The 20167-nt window shown below is 59.2% G+C and overlaps 2 protein-coding genes across 8 annotated transcripts; both read right to left on the reverse strand.

The window, feature by feature from the left end:
• Positions 1 to 249: 249 nt before the first annotated feature.
• ANKRD39 (ankyrin repeat domain 39) lies at positions 250 to 7519 on the reverse strand. Of its 2 annotated transcripts, none has more exons than XR_003513263.1 (4): positions 7355 to 7505; positions 6244 to 6347; positions 2848 to 5476; positions 250 to 1388 (listed from the first exon to the last, which is right to left on the reverse strand). XR_003513263.1 is itself a non-coding variant. In XM_027554614.1 (4 exons), exons 1-4 carry the CDS (start codon positions 7452 to 7454, stop codon positions 1245 to 1247), a joined length of 552 nt encoding a protein of 183 aa, XP_027410415.1. In that variant the 5' UTR covers positions 7455 to 7519; the 3' UTR covers positions 250 to 1244. The 2 variants fall into 2 exon arrangements, 1 of the variants encoding a protein (XP_027410415.1); XM_027554614.1 differs by having other exon boundaries at positions 5273 to 5476; positions 7355 to 7519.
• A 1351-nt stretch (positions 7520 to 8870) lies between these two features.
• SEMA4C (semaphorin 4C) lies at positions 8871 to 19393 on the reverse strand. Of its 6 annotated transcripts, XM_027554615.1 has the most exons (16): positions 18204 to 18327; positions 17505 to 17881; positions 16101 to 16246; positions 14521 to 14669; positions 14134 to 14196; positions 13900 to 13998; positions 13729 to 13825; positions 13495 to 13611; positions 13261 to 13412; positions 13000 to 13175; positions 12569 to 12713; positions 12249 to 12471; positions 12007 to 12119; positions 10881 to 11038; positions 10721 to 10791; positions 8871 to 10593 (listed from the first exon to the last, which is right to left on the reverse strand). In XM_027554615.1, exons 3-16 carry the CDS (start codon positions 16207 to 16209, stop codon positions 9764 to 9766), a joined length of 2502 nt encoding a protein of 833 aa, XP_027410416.1. In that variant the 5' UTR covers positions 16210 to 16246; positions 17505 to 17881; positions 18204 to 18327; the 3' UTR covers positions 8871 to 9763. The 6 variants fall into 6 exon arrangements, with proteins under 6 accessions (XP_027410416.1, XP_027410419.1, XP_027410420.1 ...); XM_027554618.1 differs by lacking the exons at positions 17505 to 17881; positions 18204 to 18327 and adding an exon at positions 19070 to 19393; XM_027554619.1 differs by lacking the exons at positions 17505 to 17881; positions 18204 to 18327 and adding an exon at positions 19070 to 19393 and having other exon boundaries at positions 16101 to 16249.
• Between the last annotated feature and the right edge of the window lie 774 nt (positions 19394 to 20167).

A 20167-nucleotide genomic window follows, 5' to 3' on the forward strand; every position in this document is an offset into this window, starting at 1 on the left:
TCACACACACACACACACGATAACTTTGTATACATGGATATTTCTCTAGGGAGCTACAGAGAAACTAGAAGTATTGGTCTTGCTCACTTAAATTTTAGTAGATATTGCCAAACTGCCATCCACTGTACCAATTTTCATAAACAGGTAACAACGAACACAGTTAAGACAAGAGACAGCATGAAAAAGATATATATGGATATACATATACAAAACAAAGGATCAATGTCCAAAATACATAAGTGACTCCTATGAATCCAGGAAAAAATTTTTTTAATTTTAAAATTTAAGTTTGAACAAGGTCACAGAAGACAGGCATTCAACCTCACTGGCAATTAGCAATGAATGCAACATAAAACAACAGCACCTTGTAGTCTCAGACGGAGAAGGCGATGGCACCCCACTCCAGCGCTCTTGCCTGGAAAACCCCATGGATGGAGGAGCCTGGTGCGCTGCAGTCCATGGGGTTGCTGAGGGTCGGACAGGACTGAGCGACTTCACTTTCACTTTTCACTTTCATGCGTTGGAGAAGGAAATGGCAACCCACTCCAGTGTTCTTGCCTGGAGAATCCCAGGGACGGGGGAGCCCGGTGGGCTGCCGTCTCTGGGGTCGCACAGAGTCGGACACGACTGAAGCAACTTAGCAGCAGCAGTCTCTCAGACAGTTAACATGAATGGAATTATGGTATAGATGCAGGTGCGGGTCAGGTTTTCGGGAGGTGGGAGCTCAAATGCTGTCTGCAAGGCTCTGGGCGCCCCCTCAGTGCTCCTCAGATCTTCACTTGTCTCATCCCCACAGGGACCCCACCACAGTCACTCCTATCTGAGCGATGGAGACACGGGACACAGCAGGTACCGTGACTTGTACCGAGGTCGCCTGGCTAGAAAGCAGCTGTTCATGTGTCCCGTATTCCATAGCTTCTTCTCATGCTTACATAGATTTATATTTTCAGATTTGGGTCTTAACTCCAAATTTATTTTTGTGCAGGGGATGAGGTAAGGCTGTAACTTTATTTTTTCTAAATGGATAGATGTTTCCACACGAGCTAATTTAGAATACGATCATCTGTCCAGGCGACAACCCTGGCAGCCCCCGCAAGCTGAATTCCCTCGCTTCGAGGGGTCAGAACGTGGCTCTGCCGGTCCTTCGGCCTCAGGCTCTCACCCTGCGGCTCGGGTGCTGTCCAGGCGGGGGCTGGGAGAGCTGTCCGAGTCCTCAGTGCGCTGCTGAGACAGGAGGCGGCGACTCAGCTGGCCAGCAGGTCCCGCAGGTCGCTGTTGCCAGGCAGCAGGTCGCAGGCGAGCCGGGACTTCCGGTCCCGCACGGCCTTCAGGGCTGGGCTGTGCTGCAGCAGGAGGGAGCAGATGTCCACGTGACCCTTCTCGGCAGCCTGCGGGGAGAGGAGCCCGATCAAAAGCTGAACCCCACTGCGCCCCGCTCTTTCTTGCTCTACGTCTGGGGCTCTTTAGGTCCTAAAACAGGTCTTGCTGGCTGGCTGAGCAGATTTCCCTTGACTCCGGCCAATGATGCGTGTGCAGGGCGGTGGGGCGCCCTGGTGCTGCTCGGGCAGTCGGCTTGAGCTTTCCCTCCTGCACCCTTTGCTCAGGGGCCATGCTTCTTTGCTGAAGCCTGCACATTAACGACAAGTACAGAGGACGTCCCTGGCATCCAGTGGTTAAGACTCTGCACTTACACTGCAGAGGGTGCAGGTTCAATCCCTGGTCCAGAAAAATTCCACGTGCCACAGGGATCTGGCAAGGAACCAAGATCCTACATGCCACCAGGTGCAGCCAAAGAGGGGAAAAAAGAAAGAACAAGTACAGTGGACCACAACCTCAGTGGTCCAGTGGCTGAGAATCTGCCCGCCAATGCAGGGGACACAGGCTTAATCCCTGGTCCAGGATATCCCACATGCCACAGGACAACTGAGCCCACATACCTAGAGCCACGCTCTGCAACGAGAAGCCTGTGCACCGCACTAGAGTAGCCTCCACTCGCTACAACTAGAGAAAGCCCATACACAGCAACAAAGACCCAGCACACGCCAAAAATGATAAGATTAAAAAAAATAAAGAACAGCATCTATACAAACATGCGTATTGTCTAGAGGGGGCACCATGGGCACAAGAACATCAGACATGGCCCTTGTCCTGGGGAACTTTCAGATGAGCAGAGAGAAATAGGTCTACTACCCAGGTTTCTCCTCCTCCCTCTGAGATAAACAGTTCAGATGTTAATTCTAACCCACATCCTCCAAAAAAGAACAGAGTTAGGTGACTTACACAGATTATCTTACTCAATGTCTCCAATAACCATCAGAGGTAAGAAATACTATTGTTTCTATTTTATAGATGAAGAAACTGAGGCTTATAAAAATTGAGTAACTTGTCCAAGGTCACAGAGCTAGCGTAGCAGCCTGGGGAATTCTAAGTCAGGTCTGTCTGACCCCAAAGTTCGAGCTCTCAATAGCTATATCACTCTATTCCCCGCTTCTTCCAACAGACAAGGGCTCCTGAAGGATATCAAATATTAGTACCCAACAGCATCTCAAATTTGAATCTAAATCTTTACTAGGCATAAATATCTTGATGAGGACAGACCCAGGGTTCTGAATATTATTGCTTCAATTCAGGCAGGTGAGTTATGAGCAGTTGTGAGACGAATTCCAAGTAATTTTTAGCAAAAAAAAAAAACCAAGGTGCCAACATTTGCAGAAGGGAGGGAGGGAGGGAGGCTGGAAGGAAGGGCCGGGTGATTCAGATTCCTCACACGTACTCGCTCTCTGAATTTCTCGAGAATGCTGCAAGCCGTGGGTGAAAGCAGCTGGTCTGTCCCCGGGAGTGTCCTACCTGTCAACACTCATCGCAGGCGCTGTGGTGGTGAAACACTCGAGCAACACCGGTTCAGACCACTGGGAAATGAGCAATCTGCCTCTCCAACCGGCAAGGGTCTCCACACAAAAGGGCCCCCAGCTGGTCTCTCAGCATCTGAGCCTGGTGCTCCGGCTGCAAGAAGAAACAAGGCCAACTCCAGCCGCCCCAGTGAGAGAGGCAGAGATCATGGAGAGGGGGCTCCAAGAGGGAGGAGGCAGGAGGCAGGTGCAGGGTGCTCTGGGCATCTGGGTGGGGGAGCTGCCCTCCGCAAGGAAGAGGAAGGTCTCTGAGCGTGTGATGGTCCAGAAAGAACAGACACAAGCCAGAGGGCAAAGGGAGAGGAGAGGCCTCCGGACAGCAGGAGCCGCTGCCTGTGGCTTGCAAGGGATACAGAAGTGGGTTCTAGAGACGGGAGACGGGGGCTTCCCTGGTGACTCAGTGGTAAACAATCTGCTGCCAACACAGGAGACACGGGTTCATCTGGGAAGATCCCAGATGCCGAGGAGCAACTAAGCCCGTGGCCCATGACTGGAGCTGTGGTCTGAAGCTGGGAGCGGCAACCACCGAAGCCTACATCTCTACAGCCTGTCTTCCAGAACTAGAGAAGCCACTGCAATGAGAAGCCGCTCACTACAATGAAGAGGAGCTCCTGCTTGCTGCAACTAGAGAAAAGCCCACACAGCACAGCCAAAAATAACCAAATAAATACAATTACTTAAAAGAAAAAGAAAGAAAGAAACTGAAGACAACAAGCGGGGCCTGAGCATAACAGGCAAGGGGCCGGGAAGGAGCTCAGGACAAGCCGACAGGCAGGCAGGGGCCAACCCCAAAGGCCTGTTAACCAGCTTAAGGACTTGGTAGAAGCAAGCCTTCAGAAGACTCGAAGGCATGGTGTGGTCCGAACTGCGCTTTAAACCATGGCTCTGGGAGAAGATCAAGTGGGCTAAGAGAGGATCAGATTATACACACAGGCCTTACAGACGCATCAACTGCCTTTCAAAGATAAACAAGAAATTGGCAAAAGGGGACGCCCTAACACATGACTGACCAGAGACATATCAATACGTTTTCAGACAGTGATACAGTTAACTCATTGTGCACTGCTGGAGTTAAAACTGATCAGGGTTCATTATATAACATAACCGTCGGCATCATTTACATTTTGCTCCATTAGGTTCCTGTCCCAACGCTGTATATGCTATAAATGTAAAATTTTCAAAAATGATGCATCGAGAAATTTTGAGTGAAGAATTTTTTGGTGAATTTTATGAAGATACTTTCTCCAATCCTCCAAGTGACACATATGCTAGTGTCTAAGAAGATGCTAGTTCTCCAGAATAAAGTTCTGATTCAGACGATACGAATGTTAGACCAACAAAAAGACAGAATGCTCCTTTGCTTCTACAGCAAAGTGGACTGAAGACAACGTGTCACAAAAATCAGAAGCCTTTACAGGTGTGTCCGGTGGTAACTGCTGAATGTAATAACCCACAACGCGTGTGCTCAGTCACATCCGACTCTGTGCAACGCCATGGACTGTGGGCCGCCAGGCTCCTCTGTCCACGGGATTTCCCAGACAAGAATACTGGCGTGGGTTGTCATTTTCTCCTCCAGGGGAATCTTCCCGATCCAGGACCAAACCCACATCTCTTGCCTTGGCAGACGAATTCTTGACCACTGCCCCACCTGGGAAGCCCAATAACTTGCAAAGTGTTGGTGAAATAACAGAATTAATTTTTGGCCAAAAGAAAAATCGCCAGCCACAGGTGTTAATTTCTGCAGAAAATCCCCCCAGTCAATAAAGTGACCCAGAAGACTGAGCTGCTGGGAAGGGGGCCGGGGAGCGAAATTTGTGTCCAGAGCAGGTATTCTGTGCTCCTCAAGCTGTTCACTGCGGGTACGTGTTTCTAGGCAGAAAACTTTTAATTAAATGATCACTCTGGTCACAGTGTGGAAAGTGGACTAGAAGGACAGGCAAGGGTAGGTACAAGTTTCAAAACCTACGTGAAAAAAGCATTGAGGATGCATCACTAAAAGAAAGAAAATGACACCTTATGTTTTGTACTAATTTACGTGCACAGGAAACTGGCTGGAAAATTATATGTTAATCCTCAAGTGATGATAGGCGAGCACTGAGATTACAAATGATTCCAATTTTCTACTTTACGCTTTGCTGTTCTCCCCATGTTTCCTGCCATGAACATGTTATACCTTTTTTATTTTTGGCTGTGCCGTGTGGCCTGTGAGGTCTTAGTTCTCTGACCAGGGATGGAACCTGGGCCCAAGCAGTGAGAGTGCCACGTCCTGAACACTGGACAGCCGGAGAGTTCCCATGTTCTAGGTTTTACCATGACAAGAGACAGGTTCTCGCGGCCTGTGAGACTTCTGAGCGGCCACGCACCTTGTGCAGACTGGTCATGCCGTCGGCGTCCACCAGCCTGGGGTTGGAGCCGTGCGAGAGCAGGAGCCGGGCAATGTCCGTGTGCCCGCAGTAGCTGGCACGGTGCAGGGCGGTGGCTCCCCCGTGGGTCTGGGCGTCACACTTGGCCCCACTCTCCAGCAGGAACTGGCACACGGCGTAGTGCCCATTGCGGCTGGCGTAGTGCTGCGGTGAACAGAGCCGGGGTCAGGAGGCAGAACCCTGGGCGAGGGCCACAGCGGCGGCCGGAGCCCCCTCTGGCAGCTGGGTGACCAGGGCGAGCCTGCATGCCTAGCTTCAGATTCAGCCACTGGAAAGTGGGAATAATAACCATTCCTTTTAAAAATATGTTTGTTTATTTTGGGGTGTGTCAGGTCTTAGTCGCGGCATGCGGAATCTTTCCTTGAGGCACTCGGGCTCAGCAGTTCCCAGGAATGTGGGATCTTGGTTCCCCAATCAGGGGTAGAACCCGTGCTCCTGCATGGGAAGGTGAAATCTTAACCACTGGGTTGCTGGGGAGTCTCAGTAATTACCACTCCTATCTCACAGCATCATTATGAAAGTGAAGAGTGAAAGTGTTAGGCGCTCAGTTGTGTCTGACTCTTTGCGACCCTATGGACTGTAACCCAAGAGGCTCCTCTATCCATGGGATTTTCCAGGCAAGAATACTGGAGTGGGTTGCCATTCCCTTCTCCAAGGGATCTTCCCGACCCAGGGATGGAACACAGGTCTCTCACGTCTCCTGCATTGGCAGGTGGATTCTTTACCGTTATGAAAATGATGTTAAACAATCAGTGAAAAGCACCTCGGCTAATTAAAAAAAAAACCAGGTTCATAAGATGCTTAAACAGAAACCCTGCTGGGAGAGAAGAAAGAGTGGGAGAAGACAGAAGGCAAACACCATCCCCGCCCAGAGAGCAGGAACCCAGAGCTGAGGCTCCTCCCCAACTCACTAGAGCCGTGTAGCCTGCGGAGTCAGGCTGGCTGGGGTCCACTGCCTTTTGGATTAAATACTTCACTCGGCCCAGGTCTCCGTTCAGGGCTGCTGACCAGATTCCTGCAGAGGCAGAACCCAAGCACTGAATAATGTTCACGGACTGGGGGCTTCTAGCACTTCCTTTACCTCTCGACCTCAGTCTTCTCATCTACCAAATGGGAATTCGTCTGCTCAACAAATGTGAACTGAGCACCTCCTCTGAGCTGTGCACTGAGGGGCGCTGGAGCAAGACAGACCAGGGGCGTGTCTAACCAGGACAGGAGACTGGCCAGACACAACTTCCCTTCTTCCCCACTTCAAACACACCAGTGTTGGATAAAGTACTATTTAAGATGCTTGAATATACAGTCACAACCGAACACTGTCAGGTGTCAGCCCCAAGTGAAAACCACAGGCAAAGTGGTGAGCAGGCATCTAATCTGTGGAATCCTCAGAGTCCTCGGAACCCTACACACATCTCAGGGACTCTGGCTGGAAGGCCTGAGCAGAGTCGGGGTCAAAGGTGGCAGGCCGTGCGGGTGCTGGGGAACCAGACAGAGCAAGGCTCTGCGCACACAGCTGCGGGCACCATGGACAGTCTGGGGCAAAGGAGTTACCCCGCTTGACGCACACGTAAGGATGACACCTGCAGTGCCGACAAACAGCCCGGAACAGCGCAGCCCCCTGGTCTGAAGCTCCATACCCTCGGGGTGGGTGCAATACCCTGGAAGCAGACTCTGCCGCCCGGTCCCTCTCAGACCCCGGAGCGGGCCTGGGTGTCCCGGGGTCGCACCAGGTGGACAGTCGGATCCCGCCGCACCACTGCGGAAAGTTACCGAAGCCAATGCCTGTTTCTCGACCTGCAGACGAGCCGGCGTTTCTATTGCCAAGCTCGCGCCAGGTCCCCGGCGGGCTCTCATTACGCGGGAGCTGCGAGCCCACAGCCGGCCCGCGCTCCGACCAGACCCACTCCCACCCCCACCCCGGCCGCTTCGCTCCAGGGATCCCGGTTCACGGCCACCTCCTTGGCCCCGGGGGCCTGCGGACGCCGGGAGGCGCCGGGCCGGCAGAGCCGCGCGCCCCCTCACCCCTCTCGAAGTCCATCTCGTCCAGCGTCTGCTGCACGCCGGGCGCCGCGCTGGGGTGGGAGCAGCAGGGGCCATCCGCGCAGGGCCGCAGCGCCGCCATGTCGCTCTCAGCGCCCGCCCACCGGCTGCCGGGCGCGGGCACCGCCACGGGCCAGCCTGGGCGCGGTCTCGGCGTACCGCCCGGTCTGACCATTCGGCGTCCGCACGAACCACGGGGCCGACCAATCAAGCGTCTGAGTCTGGGCCCGGGAGCCAATCGCGACGGCAGGGCGGGACCTGCGGCGCTGTGCCGCGCCGGCCCGAAGCGGCCACGAGAGGGCATCCCAGGCTAAGCGGAGGCCCGGGCGCGCCCGCTGAGACGCAGGACCGACGCTTGGGGAGGGCAGCCGGCCTTGTATGTGCCTCCCCTCCAGGTTCTCCTGGTCCCACCGGGATCCCCAGGGTCAGGGGTCACCAGGCGGGCCCCAAGGCCCTTCCCCACCTATTTCCCCCACCATCTCGGGCTCAGATTGGTGGGTCCTTACGGCCGCGCAGTGACCAGTTGAAAGGCCAAGACCCCCTCCTTCCTCTTCTGCCCACTTCCTTCTGCTGCCCACTTCTTGGAACGCCATGGGAGGCAGATGGTCAGAACTTGTATTGGCTCCTGAAACCACCTTCAAGTAGGCCCGGGGTAGCGGCTCGGGGGGCAGGGAAAAGAAACTGGAACCGTCACTCCGCAGTGGACACCTAATTTACTGAATCAACTTCCTTCGGCTGTGGGTTACTGACCGTGCAGGAAGCTAGCTGCTCAAATCAGCACATGTCAGGCCTCTGTTACAGCAGGACACCGCAGCAGCTTGTTCCAGCCGCAGCAGGCCCCTCAGACCGGTCAAGGGTACAGAGGACTCTTCATTTCCACTGCCTGTGTGTGGGCGTGAATTATAGAAGCCAGGCTAGGTCCTGGTTTTCTTAAAAATATCTTGGCCCTGGACAGGCTCCTTCCTATAGCAAAGGGGCTTGGTGCCTACCTGTGGCAGTGGAGGAAGTCCCACACTGCATGGTTATCTGAAACATTCAAGACTAACATTCCTGGAGGGAAAGGCTGCAAGTAATCATTCTCCTCTTAAAGTGGCGGGGAGCCCCATCCTCACATGAGCCAGTCCACACAAGTTTAAGCTGCTTCTAGGATGTTCCTCTCCACAGCCCCCACTCCCGTTTTCCCTTCCCAGAGTGCTGGGAAGCCAGCCCCCTCCCCCTCTACTGCTTCTATCCCCCAAGCCCCGACTTCTCCCTTTGGCCAGAAGCCACGGTTGGCTCCCCAGAGGCTGTGGCCCTGGTCTGGTTCCCAGCCGACCCACCACTGTGGGAAAACACTGGAGCCTGGCCTCTGGACCCCGCTCTAGAGGGGCACAAGCAGGAGGGGGGCCGCTGAAGGGCGGACTGAATGAGGCTGGTCCAGCCCCACTCAGCCCATAGGGAGCCTCCCTCTTGGCATCCAGGTTTCAGCCCAAGTGTCTTATCTCCATGACAAGAACGGTTTCATTTTCTCCATTTTATTTGTCAATATAAAAATACTCAAATATTTACAACAAATAAATACGCGGGGACACAATAAGTTACACTGCTGGGAGCCCTCCTCCTAGGGCTGGGAGAGGATATGCCAGATCCACAGCATGTCCACCCCTCTCGCCTCCCACCCCCTCCCCCCCACACACAACCTTTCCCAGCCCTGCCAGGGAGGACAAGTATAAAATACCACTGAACCCCAGGGCCAAGTGGGAGGCCCCTCCCAACCCTTCCCCCCAAACACACAGGAGGCTGCATCTCCCTCCCCCCAACCCTGAAAACATTCGTAGCCCTGGGAGCAGGACCAGGCCCCACCCCAGAGCCCTGACTCCCCCAAAGGGGCACAGCACCCTGCCCAACCCACCCCCATATGTACACGGCTGCCCCCTACTGGGGACAGGTGGGGGCAGGAGAGGCAAAGTGATGCGTCCCCTTCCCCTTCATAGCTCCAATGACCCACCAGGAGGACCCCAGGCCAAGGGAAGACTTGACAGAAACAGGAAGACTGCATCTCACACACGCGCACACACACGCACACGTATGTACGTACATATGTGCACACATCTGCATTCACACACATATGTACACAAACACACCCACATCTGCAACTTCTGCCTTGAAAAGTTTTGGCTGTTGGGGTCCCACGCGTCTGTGATCCACAGCCTCACAGAGGAGGAAGGTGCCCTCTGCAAGGCTGGTGCCCTGGTAAGCCACACCAAGTGGCAGTGCCCGTGCTGGCAGAGCAGGTCCTCATGGCCGGGCGGTGCCGGGCAGAGCAGGTTGCCCACGCCATGTCCCTGAGGTAGCTGGTGCCTGTGCAAAACGTAGGGAGCCATGCCTCCCAGGCTGCCGCCCGAGGGCCCCTCATACTGAGGACTCCTCGGGGTTGGAGTCCGGCAGCGGCTGGCGCTGCTGCAGTTTACGCCTCAGTTCGTCGGCAAGCTCGGGCAGAGGATGCCCGAGGCCGCCGCGGTCCTCCCCTCCCAGCTGGAGACGCACGTAGCCATTGGCATTGGAGTTCCGGCCACCTCCCAGGTGGAGCCGTGTCGGAGAAGGCAGGGGCTGGCCGGGGATGCCGGGGGGCGGCGAGGGGGGCCCACCGCCGGGCTGGCACCGGGCGTGGCCAGGCACGATCTTGAGAGAGCCATCTGAGTAGTAGTAGCCCACAGGGTCCCAGAGCTTCTCGTCTGTCTCAGGGCCAGGCCGGAAGGGGGTGCTGGTGGGCTCCTTGGGCAGCTCCAGCGGGTACACCAGGGTCCTCTCGGCCGCCTTGGCACCTTTCTCCAGCTCCTCGCGCAGCCGCCGGCGCAGGGACAGAACCAGCAGCAGCAGCACCAGGCACACGGCGCCCAGGGCCACCACAGCCAGCCACACCAGCCCCAGGTTCTCCAGCGGGGCCCGGGCCTCCAGCGTCACCGATGGGCCCGCCACCACCGCCACGAGGTAGCCCTCGGCAGCCAGCCGGGCCCCCTGCTCCTCCGAGAAGCAGTGGTAGGCGCCGGCGTGGCGGGGTTGGGCAGCCATCACCACCAGGGCCTGCAGCCGGGCATCGTAGAGGAAGGAGCCAGGCTGCTCCGCGGGCAGGTCACGGCCCCCGAAGGTCCAGCGGGCGTGGGCGAGGTTGGAGGAGAGACGGCAGGGCAGCACCAGGTCTGTGCCTGCCACCACCGTGATGTTTTTGGGTGTGAGCCTGACTGTAGCGGCAGAGAAAATGAGAGTCAGTGGGTGCAAGACGCCCAGGCCAAGGGGGGACAATGACACCCCGGTTCTGGTCCCCCGAGGCCCGTACACCCTACAAGGAGGACTAAGACAACAGCTCACCTTTCTTACTGCCCCGGAAATTACAGATGCTTGAGGTATCCGAGACCGTCACGTGCTGGATCAGCAGGGACCTGGTGGGGGGAGAGGGATCCATCAGCGTCCCAGGTCCTGCCACCCTCCTCTCCCCGCTGGTCCCCGCACACGCAGAAGCCCCCCTCACCCGGAGTGACCGCCCACAGCCACGCAGCGGCTGCTGTTGGCGTTCCAGGCACAGTAGGGGTCCCGGGCGAGCACACAGTCGGCACAGGAGCGGTACTTCATGCAGTCGGCTGGGGGCAGCTGCACCAGCTGGGAGCGGGAGCCCGCGAAGAGCAGCTTCTGCCAGAGAAGCACAGGAGGGAGACTGAGCCAGGTCCGGACACGGCCTGGGCGGGGGCTCGGATGACTGCCAGGGCGCCGGGGCCCAAAGCAGGAAGTGGGCTGTGCTCGCGTCCCAAAGCGGGAAATCTGAGGGCTGGGAAGGCACGGAGGGCTTACTATAAGCCAGGAGCAATCCTAAGCCCCTTACAGCCGTGACCTTGTTAGAAACAAACAGCAGACCTGGGAGGCTGAGAAGTATCCTTGTGCCTGCTCACTCACACCCATGTACACACATTCTCACACTCACACAAACCCACTCACACACACTCACAGTCCCCCCACACACAAGCGCACACACATACTCTTACACTCACACACACTCACTCTCACATACACTCTCTCTCTCTCTCACACACGCACGGCTCCAGAATAGTATAAATAGCGCAGGAAGTTCAGTTTCCGCAGATCCCGTCAGCCTCACAATAGCACCAGCAAAGCAGAAGGCATTTTCCTCTGTTTCAATGGAGATCGCCAATCTGTGTGTTTCTGCAACTACAGGCTTTCTTTCTGCCATGGTTCCACGTTCTGGGGAACAACCCGAGCCTCCAGAGTTGGGAAAAGCCAAGCATGTGAAAGTGCCACAGACACGCGGGAAGAGAGTGGATGGGGGAGGGAAGCTTCGAGTGGCACTTCAGGGAACTGCTGACTACGCTGGGGGCCGGGGCTGGCAGGCAAGGAGGCATCACACGGGCGTCAGGAGCCACAGTGGCACAAGGCCGGGCGGGCGGCGGCACAGTCCCCTCAAGGGGCCCAAAAACAGCTGACAAGCGCCGTCAGGACCAGGCTGTATAGAAGATAGGGCGCCCGCAGAGTGCAGATTCCACGAGCGTTCTCGCTTCCCTCTCGGGCATCTCCCCGCCCCTGGACTGGCCAGGCACACGACTGGGGGCCATGCGGGGACACGGTGGGTGGGGCCTGATGGCTACCTTGCTCCGGGACAGGACCAGGCTCTCCACAGGCTCCTGGTCAAACAGCTGCAGCTCCTCAATCAGGTGAACCCAGGGCCCCAGGCTCACGGCCTTGAGAAGCCAGCCGTCTCCTGCAGGGGTTGGGGGGAACAGGTGTCAAGAAAAGGGCAGGAGGGTCCCGGGGTGGGGCTGTCTCTGGATCTCTCTGCTTCGGGCACACAGGCCTTCGCCTAGCCCCCAGCTGCCACGCCCGTACCCACCTGTGCCGATGAACAGCACGGTGTAGGTGGCCCCATCGAGCCCCGTGACGCGGTCCGCCACCAGGTGGGTGAGGTTGGCGTTCTTCTTCACCAGCAGGGGGCGGCCCCAGCGAGGCCGCACCTGCTCCTCCATCAGCGGGTGCTTCTTGATGAAGTTGAGGATGTTGTCCGGCAGCTCCAGGGAGCTGGTGTAGCCGTGGCGCCGGTGCCAGTTGTTGATGCACTGGGGGGGTGGGCAGGGTTTGGGGGGCAGCTGTCAGCCCAGAGGGCAAGGCACCAGAGCGGAGAACGTGCGCGCATCCCCGCCTGGGACAACTCACCGATCCGGGCCGCGGGCTAGGGACAGGGTCAGTGTAGCGGCCCCACTTCTGGGCCTGCTCGTGGTACTCCTTGTAGGGCCCCTCGAACACCTTCTGGATCTCCTCCAACTGGTACTCGCACACTGCTGACAGGTCCATGTCGCCCCTGTCACAGCAAGGGAGGGACCCCAAGGGTCAGAGCTGGGGTGCCCACAGCTCAGGGCGTGCAGCAGAAAGGGAGGGCCCACAGGCACAAGAAGGCCATGGCCACGTGTGATGTGGTGGCAGCTCAAACCACCACTGGGGGCACCTCTCACGGAGGGGTGGTGAAAAGGGCGGGAGCCCAACATCATCCTGGACCCCCAGGACCTCCCCCAGAGGCCTGCCCCATCAACCATCCCTAACCCACAGACCCGCTCCTCCCCACCCCCAAGGGCTCCTAGCCAACTCACCACCGCGCCCGAAAAACCCCGAAGAAGGTGGTGTTGTGCCAGGAGGCATCCTGGAGCGTGTGTAGCGCCTGCAGCCGGTTGAAGTAGAGCTGCCAGTCGGGCGCGGAGCACACCAGCCGTGCCTTCAGAAACGTGGTCCACTTCCTCTGCAGCGTCCGCGCGCCCCCCACGTCGCCCTGGCAAACAGCAAGGGGACACCACGGCCAGTCAGCCCTGCTGGGCTGCCGGGCACACAGGGCCGCCCGCCCCGGCGGTCTGTACCTTGCAGACGCGGGCCACGCGGGCCACCACCTGCTCGGCGTAGCAGTCGTACTCCACAGCGCGCTCGCTGAAGAAGAAGTACACTTTGTCGTCGTCCCCCGTGTAGCTGCCCACGCTCTCCGGGACGTAGGCGGAGCCCACGAAGTGAGGCTCTGGGGGGAAGGGGGGGTGTGTCAGCCCAGACATCGGGCCCTCCAGGTGCCTCCCACACCCAGCTGGCTTCTCAGGTCTCACCGTTGAGCCAGAAGGCCAGGTACTCGGTCTTCATGGCGTGATGGGGCCCCATGTTCCGCAGGATGACTGGCTCCGTGCCCAGGAAATTGTTGAGCGTGGCCGAGTACAGCTCACCGTCTACAGGAGACACGGGGTCAGCCCATGCAGAGGCGAGGTGCAGACACTCAGGCCACGTGGTCCCAGAGTGGGAACAAGTCCTGGGCACCCCCAACCTGCAATGCGACAGCCACTCACCCACAAGGAGGCCGGTGTGGCCCTTGGCCGGGTCATAGGGGCACTTGCCCTTGCCATCCTCAAACTCACTCCGCTCCAGGGTGAAGGTGAGCATGTCCTAGGGGTGGGGACAAGGCCGTGAGAATGCAACAGGGACAGGCGTGGGGGCTGGGGGAGAGGAGCAGCACTCACAATGTAGGTGCACTTGGGCTGGAAGGCATAGGTACCGCACACGTACAGGTGGGATGTGTTATATGGCTGCAGGAAGCGGATGAAATTGAAACACTCCGTCTGGGGACAGAGAGGCATCTGTTAGTCTGAGTGCCTGGAACACAGGGACCCCAGGACCCAGACCAGCACTGGGACGGAGCAGAAAGAGCGTGCATCATGCACCCCCTGCCCGCCAGCAGGTCCCAGAGAGCCGACCTGGTTACTCTTCCCTTTCTGGATACACTCAGCCTTCTTCTCCACTGGCGCCTCCCATGAGATCTGAGGACAGGGAGGGAACGCGTCAGCATCGCTGCAGGTACACACCAAGCATGTGTCATCAGCGCGGCTCGTGGCAGCAACATGGGGACTCCAAGTGAGAAGACACTGTCCCCACTCTCTGGGAGCTTATTCCAGAGAGGACCAGGGCCCCCGCTCCCCCAGCGCAGCGGTCCCAGCGAGTGCTGCAGACTCGTGAGCGAAGCGACATGCTCACCGGGGAGGATGGGGTGGGGGCGGCCAAGCCCAGGGGACAGCCTGTCCAAGCGAAGCCCCCAGGTCCTTCCTCTCTCACCCCCATGTGCCTCCCGCTCCCCCACCTCTCACCACTCCCTGCAGCTCCAGAGCCTCCACGCTGAAGGCAAACAGGGCCTCCCGGGCCCCGACGTACAGGAGCCCCGTCTGCTCAGTCAGGGTCAGCGTCAGGAAGTCCTGGATGCCCGTCTGGGAGAAGCGCCGCACCACCGTGGCCAGCTCTGCAGGAACAAGGCCGGAGTGACCAGGGCTGGGGTGAGTGGACCTTCCCGGGACTCCAGGCATCCCCTCTCCCCCAGAATTAGCCCTCCTCTGACCAGTGTGGTCACCGCACATTAGAGCCAGCACCCCACAAACAGATGCCAGCCAAGCTCCTCTGACCAGCAATAAAGGGCATTTTCTGAATAGGCTTTTGACTCTGACAGCTCCACCCAGGGCTCCCTGGCTTTCCCCACCCAGGGAGGCAAATCTGGGCTGGAGAGGAGGAAGGAAGGATATCTCAGCCACAGCTTCCGGCCAGAGGAAGCCATCAGACTGATGGCTCTCACTCTCAGGGTCAGTAGCCACCTCCCCATCCCGCCCCCACTTCCTTCTCTGCTCTGTTGCCCACTGCCCCCACCAGGGTCCAGCCTTGCCCTGGCTCCTGATCCAGCTGGGCAGGATGGACGGAAGTTGAGAGCGTTCCTTGTCTTAGAGAACCTTCCCTCCTGTGGGTCCCAAATGCAGGCTGCTAGGGGTACGAGCAGAGCCGGCCATGGGATGTGGAGACGGAATCGGGCTGGGAGACCAGGGCAGGGAGGGCGGGGGAAACCAGAGGCTGGGGACCAGGATAGTGCTGCAGCCTGGGGCTGGGGAGACCTGTTGCCATCCGTCGAGCAGGGTGCCACGACATTCATGTAGCCACAGGATTCCCACGTCAACCCCCAAAACAGCTGCTGGACTGTCCTCAGGGTCCCCCTAAACCACCCTTAGTGTTTGGACCCAACGATGGGCCCAGACACAGACCGGCAAGGGAGGGCGTCGTTAGCACCGAGGAGCCTGTGGGAGGTGAGCTCATCCCAGGTCCCCAGAGCGCACGGATGATACAAACACCTGACATCACCTCTGCATCCAGGTGTGTGTGCACAGAAGGGCTGTCAGGCCCACTGACCCCCTCCCCCACAGGAGCATGTGCACACACACACCCCACCCAGGGCCATCAGATGGCACGCGTATCAGGTCAGCAGAAGGGGGAGTCTATCATATCAGGGTTGCTAAGGGGGCTCCTGGGGGCACAGAGCTTGAAGACTTGGGAGTGGGCAGTAACACCCTTTGCTTCGTGCTTATCTCGGCTCAGGTTTCTCTCTTTAGGCTCTCAGTGCTAGGGATAATTCCAGAAGTGAGATGTGGGGAGAGAGGTGAAGAATGATCACTCTTGGATAACAAGGCAGCCAGCTCCTAAGCGTAAGGAGGGCCACCCCGGATCCTGGCCTAGACGACCAGTTCTGGGTTCCTAGAGCCACTCATATTTCTTAGAAAGCTGTGTCACGTACATGAGGGCCTTGAGCCCAACTGCAGAATGAAGCCAGACGTTCCAGAAGGCAATTACTTAGCACCCATCTTCCCCCAGCAGTCCCTCCTGGCCTTCTGCTCCCCAGCCTTCAGACACTCACCCCCAGAAGATACCGTCTTCCGGGGTACCAGGTTCCACCACACCTCAGCCCCAAGGCCCAGGCCCCACAGCTCCAGTACCAGCAGCCAGACGGCCCAGTGTGGGGCCATGGCACACGCCCGGGCGCCGAGCTCCAGGCCAGCTGCCCTGCTGGGGGAAAGAAAGGGTCAGAATCATAGCCAGAGAAAACAGACCGGAAGGGGGCCCACACAAGCCGTGCCAGGAGGCACTGACAGAACAGAGGATCTGATCGGGCCTCCCAGGGCTCCCCCCACTGCCCCAGCCCTGGGAGCCACGACCTAGTGTCCTCCCGCACCTGGCCTCCCTCCGCACAGCTTCCAAAGGACCGTGGGGTCTCCCCGAGGGAGCGGGGAGAGCTGAGTCAGCTGGAAGAGTGGACACTCAAAGGTCCTCCGGCCCTCCCCCACTTCTCGACAGGAAGTTGTTTAAGAAAATAAAGAGAGGACCCTCCTCCTCCCCCACTCGGGCCTGACAGATTGGAAGGACTTCTTAAAATAACCTCTGCGATCAGGACCTGGCCCTACTGGGGCTCCAGTCAGCCCAAAGGGGATGAACCTGTAAGTGGGGCAGGCGGTAGGAAAGGCCCCCGAGAGGACTCGGTGCATCAGGCCTGCGGGGGTCGCGGTCCAGCCTCTCCCCTCCCCCAGCGCAGACAATAGCCGGGCAGAGCCCAAAACCCCGTTCCACATCACAGGGCTGAAGTGGGGCCGGGAGCTGGGCCCCCTGCTTCCCGAGGCCCCTTTGTTGCCCAAGAAGGCAGGCAGGAAGTGGAATGGGATGGGCGTGGAAAGGACCGGGGCTTCATCCTGTTCCACGCACAGCCTCCTAGGAGACACCAGCCCTCGGGCTGAGGGGCCGCGGGACAGATCTCTGGTCTCATCAGGGATCTTTCCTGCGGCGCTTTCAGGCGGGGGCAGGGGCAAGTAAGGACCTGGTGGGGAGCGTCGGGGGGTTCCTCCTGAACCGCGGGGGCGCCCGGAGCAGGGCCAGCGCCTGCTGCGCTCTCCCGGGGTCTGATGAGCCTTCCCAACTCAGGGATCGCGCCGGGACCCCGGCCGGGGCAGGCCATCTGGATTAATTTCCACTGCTTCGGCCCTCCAGGACACAGAGACACAGAAGCTGAGGATCTGTTCACCCCAAAGCAAAGGGTCCAGTTGGGACCCCGTCCTGGGTTCCCCCTCGATTCTCCCCTCCCCCAGCTCCGGGGATTTGAATGCAAACAAAGCGGAGGCTCTGGGAGCGTGGCGGAGCCCGACTGACGGACGCCCCCTGTCGGCCCAGTTCCCCAGCGCGGGAAGGGCGGCGGGGGGCGGAAGGGGGGCGGGGATGCGTTCACCCCCCAACCCGTCCCCAACACACTCCCAGCCTTCCCTCGGTTCCTTACCCCAGGCCCAGGCCGGACCCCGCAGCGCGCTCCGAGGCTCTGCCGGCACTACTCCTCCCTGGGCGGCGGAAACGGGCAGCCCCGGGGGGTGGAGGTGTGTAGAGGGGTGCGGGGTCCCGGCGGCGCGACCCCCACCCTTGCCCACCCCGAGCGGCGGGCTGCGGACGGCGCCCCAGCAGCTGCAGGGCGAGCGCTCCAGCGGGGACTGGGCGGCGCGGCTCCGGAGCCTGGCTTTCCAGGACAGCCCGCCTCCCCAGCGGAGCGGGCGCGCGGCCGGGGGCCGCGGCAGGGAAATCCGATCTCACAACATCGGCCTCCGTCCAAGCCCGCCCCAAACTTTCCGTCGGGGGTGGGGGAGCCGGGGGCAGTTCGGGGGCCTGGAAAAGATCGCGGGCGTGGACCGGATAGTACGAGGGACCCCCCCCCCCGGCACCCTGAGCCCCATTCCCCATGGCCAGTTCGTGCCTCCGGACCCTGGGGCTGCGGGCGACGCTAGCCCCGCTCGCGAACCCCCGCGAAGCAGCCCGCGGGGGGCGCAGGGAGGCGCTCGGGCGGACAGCTGTCCTCACCGCCGCCCTTCCCTGCGCCCCCAGACCCTGTCCCTCGCGCGTGCGGCGTCCCCTGCTCGAGTCTGGGGACAAAGCGGCGGCCCCGGAGAGCCCCTTGGCTCTGGCTCCGCGCAACCCCGGCCTCACTCACCTCTTCTTCGCTGCTTGAATCTCTGGGCGCCGCCCTCGCGTTCGGCTCCGACCACGGTCCGCCTCTTCCCGCGCGCCGCCGACCTCCCGCCCGCGCGCGCCTGCCCGCCCTGCTCCGCTGCCCCTCTGCCACCGCCCCTCGGCCCGGCTCGGCTCGGCGCCCCTGGGCTCGGGCTCCCCGCGCCACAGCGGCGGGCGCCGGCTCTTTCTCCGCCGCTGCCGAGGCTCTCCGCCACCTCCCCCCTGACGTCAGGCGGGGTGGGGGCTGTCGTCGGAGGCCGGGGGCGGGACGCGAAGGCCCGCCCCGGAGGGGGCTGCGACCCGCACGCCTCCCTGTTCCCTGCCTGGGGGCTCGGACCCCCGCCCTTCCCGGTGCCAGGCCGCCCCGCGCCCAGCAGCAGAGATCTGCGCCACCGCGCCGGGAGGTGGGGCGGGGGAGGAACATCGGGCCCTAGCAAGGCGGGTGTCGGACTCACCCGGTTTTTCCGAAGTGTCCCCCAAAGCCAACCGTGCTGGCTGGGCAGCCCGGTTCGGGAAGGGGTCTAAAAGGCTCCCCACGCTATGGTTACTGGAAAGAAGGCGGGCGGGCCACCTCCTGGAGAGTATCCCAGGCTTCTCTTTGGGGCGCACCAGAGTGGTCTTTTGGTCCCCGATTCTGTTTCCTTTAACTCCCACTGACCCCTGCGATCAGACCGGAACGGGCCTCACCAGCCAGGAAGACGGACACCCCCACCCCCCCCCGCCCCCGCCTCAAATCTCCCGAGACCTTGTGTCTCTTGTTTCTCAAGCTCCAGAAGGGACCCGCTCAGCGACCCCCTAGTCCTGATCCGGTGAAACCACCCTCGACTCCAGTTGCGCTGAGCTTACCCTCAGGAAATGACTCCTCCTGGTGCCGCTAGAAGGCTGAATAACAAGTGACATGAGCCCTGATGTTCAGATGAAAGGGACTGAAGGGAGCCACGCTGGAGAAGGACTCGAGCCTCCGCCCACAGCCGCTCCTAGAAGTACCTTGTAGCTCTGGCCTCCTGGGTGGTGCTGGGCTGTCCTCCTTGCCAGCTAGTTAGTCCTCTGAACTGGGCAGGTGAACAGAGGAACCCCAGGGAGGCCACCCCACTGGGACCTGGAGACAGGTGCCACCTCCTGGTCAGGGACAAAGGGCAGAGGTGAAGAGACTGGCAGCCCAGTGGCTTGGGTGGTAACTTTAAGCATGGTGCAGCCCTGGAGGGGAGGGACCCTTTAGGGCCTTGTCAGCAGATCTGGATTATAAATCAGTCCCGACAGGAGCTTTTGTTCTGGGTTAAAACTTGGCATCAGAAAAAGTGGAGACCAGAAGAGTAGTGGAGATAATTGGGAAAAGCAGCCCAGTTTGGATTCAGTAACAATTGGGTCTTTGCTGGTATACATAAAGGCCCCTTCTCCTGCACTGGCCACAGCCACATCTCCCAGCTCCTTTGCACCAGAAAAAGAAAAAAAAAAAATGCTGAGGCCTTGGAGATACTGGAGATAGGGGGTGAGCCAGTGAATCAGCAGGGGTGGGCAGGGAAGGCTCTGTTCTAGTTGACAGGGCGGGAGATGTGCGACCCCCTTGTCCCAGTTAGACCCTGCTTCCTTAATTTAAGGGCAGGTAAATCCATAGGCAGGTACGCTCACATTTGGGTCTGTGCTTTAGACTTTGGAACCTGCCTTCACTCTGTCCTCATGACCACCCTTTACCAAGTAGGTACTGCTTCTCTCATTTTATAGATCAGAGGAGTGGCAGAAAGGCATAGCCTGCCCAAAGTCACACTGATAACTAGCAAGGTCAGAATGTTAAATCAGGCTTTATGACTCCTGATCCCATCTCTCCACTAAGTTATGGGATATCCTGATGTTTAGGCCACGGACACTTCGTTTTCTGCTGTCTTTCCTCACCTCTAGGTGTGAGGATTACCAGGCCAAGACCTGAGCTCTTGGCCCCACTTGCAA

This window comes from Bos indicus x Bos taurus, chromosome 11 (assembly GCF_003369695.1).
Source record: "Bos indicus x Bos taurus breed Angus x Brahman F1 hybrid chromosome 11, Bos_hybrid_MaternalHap_v2.0, whole genome shotgun sequence".
Lineage (NCBI taxonomy): Eukaryota > Metazoa > Chordata > Mammalia > Artiodactyla > Bovidae > Bos > Bos indicus x Bos taurus.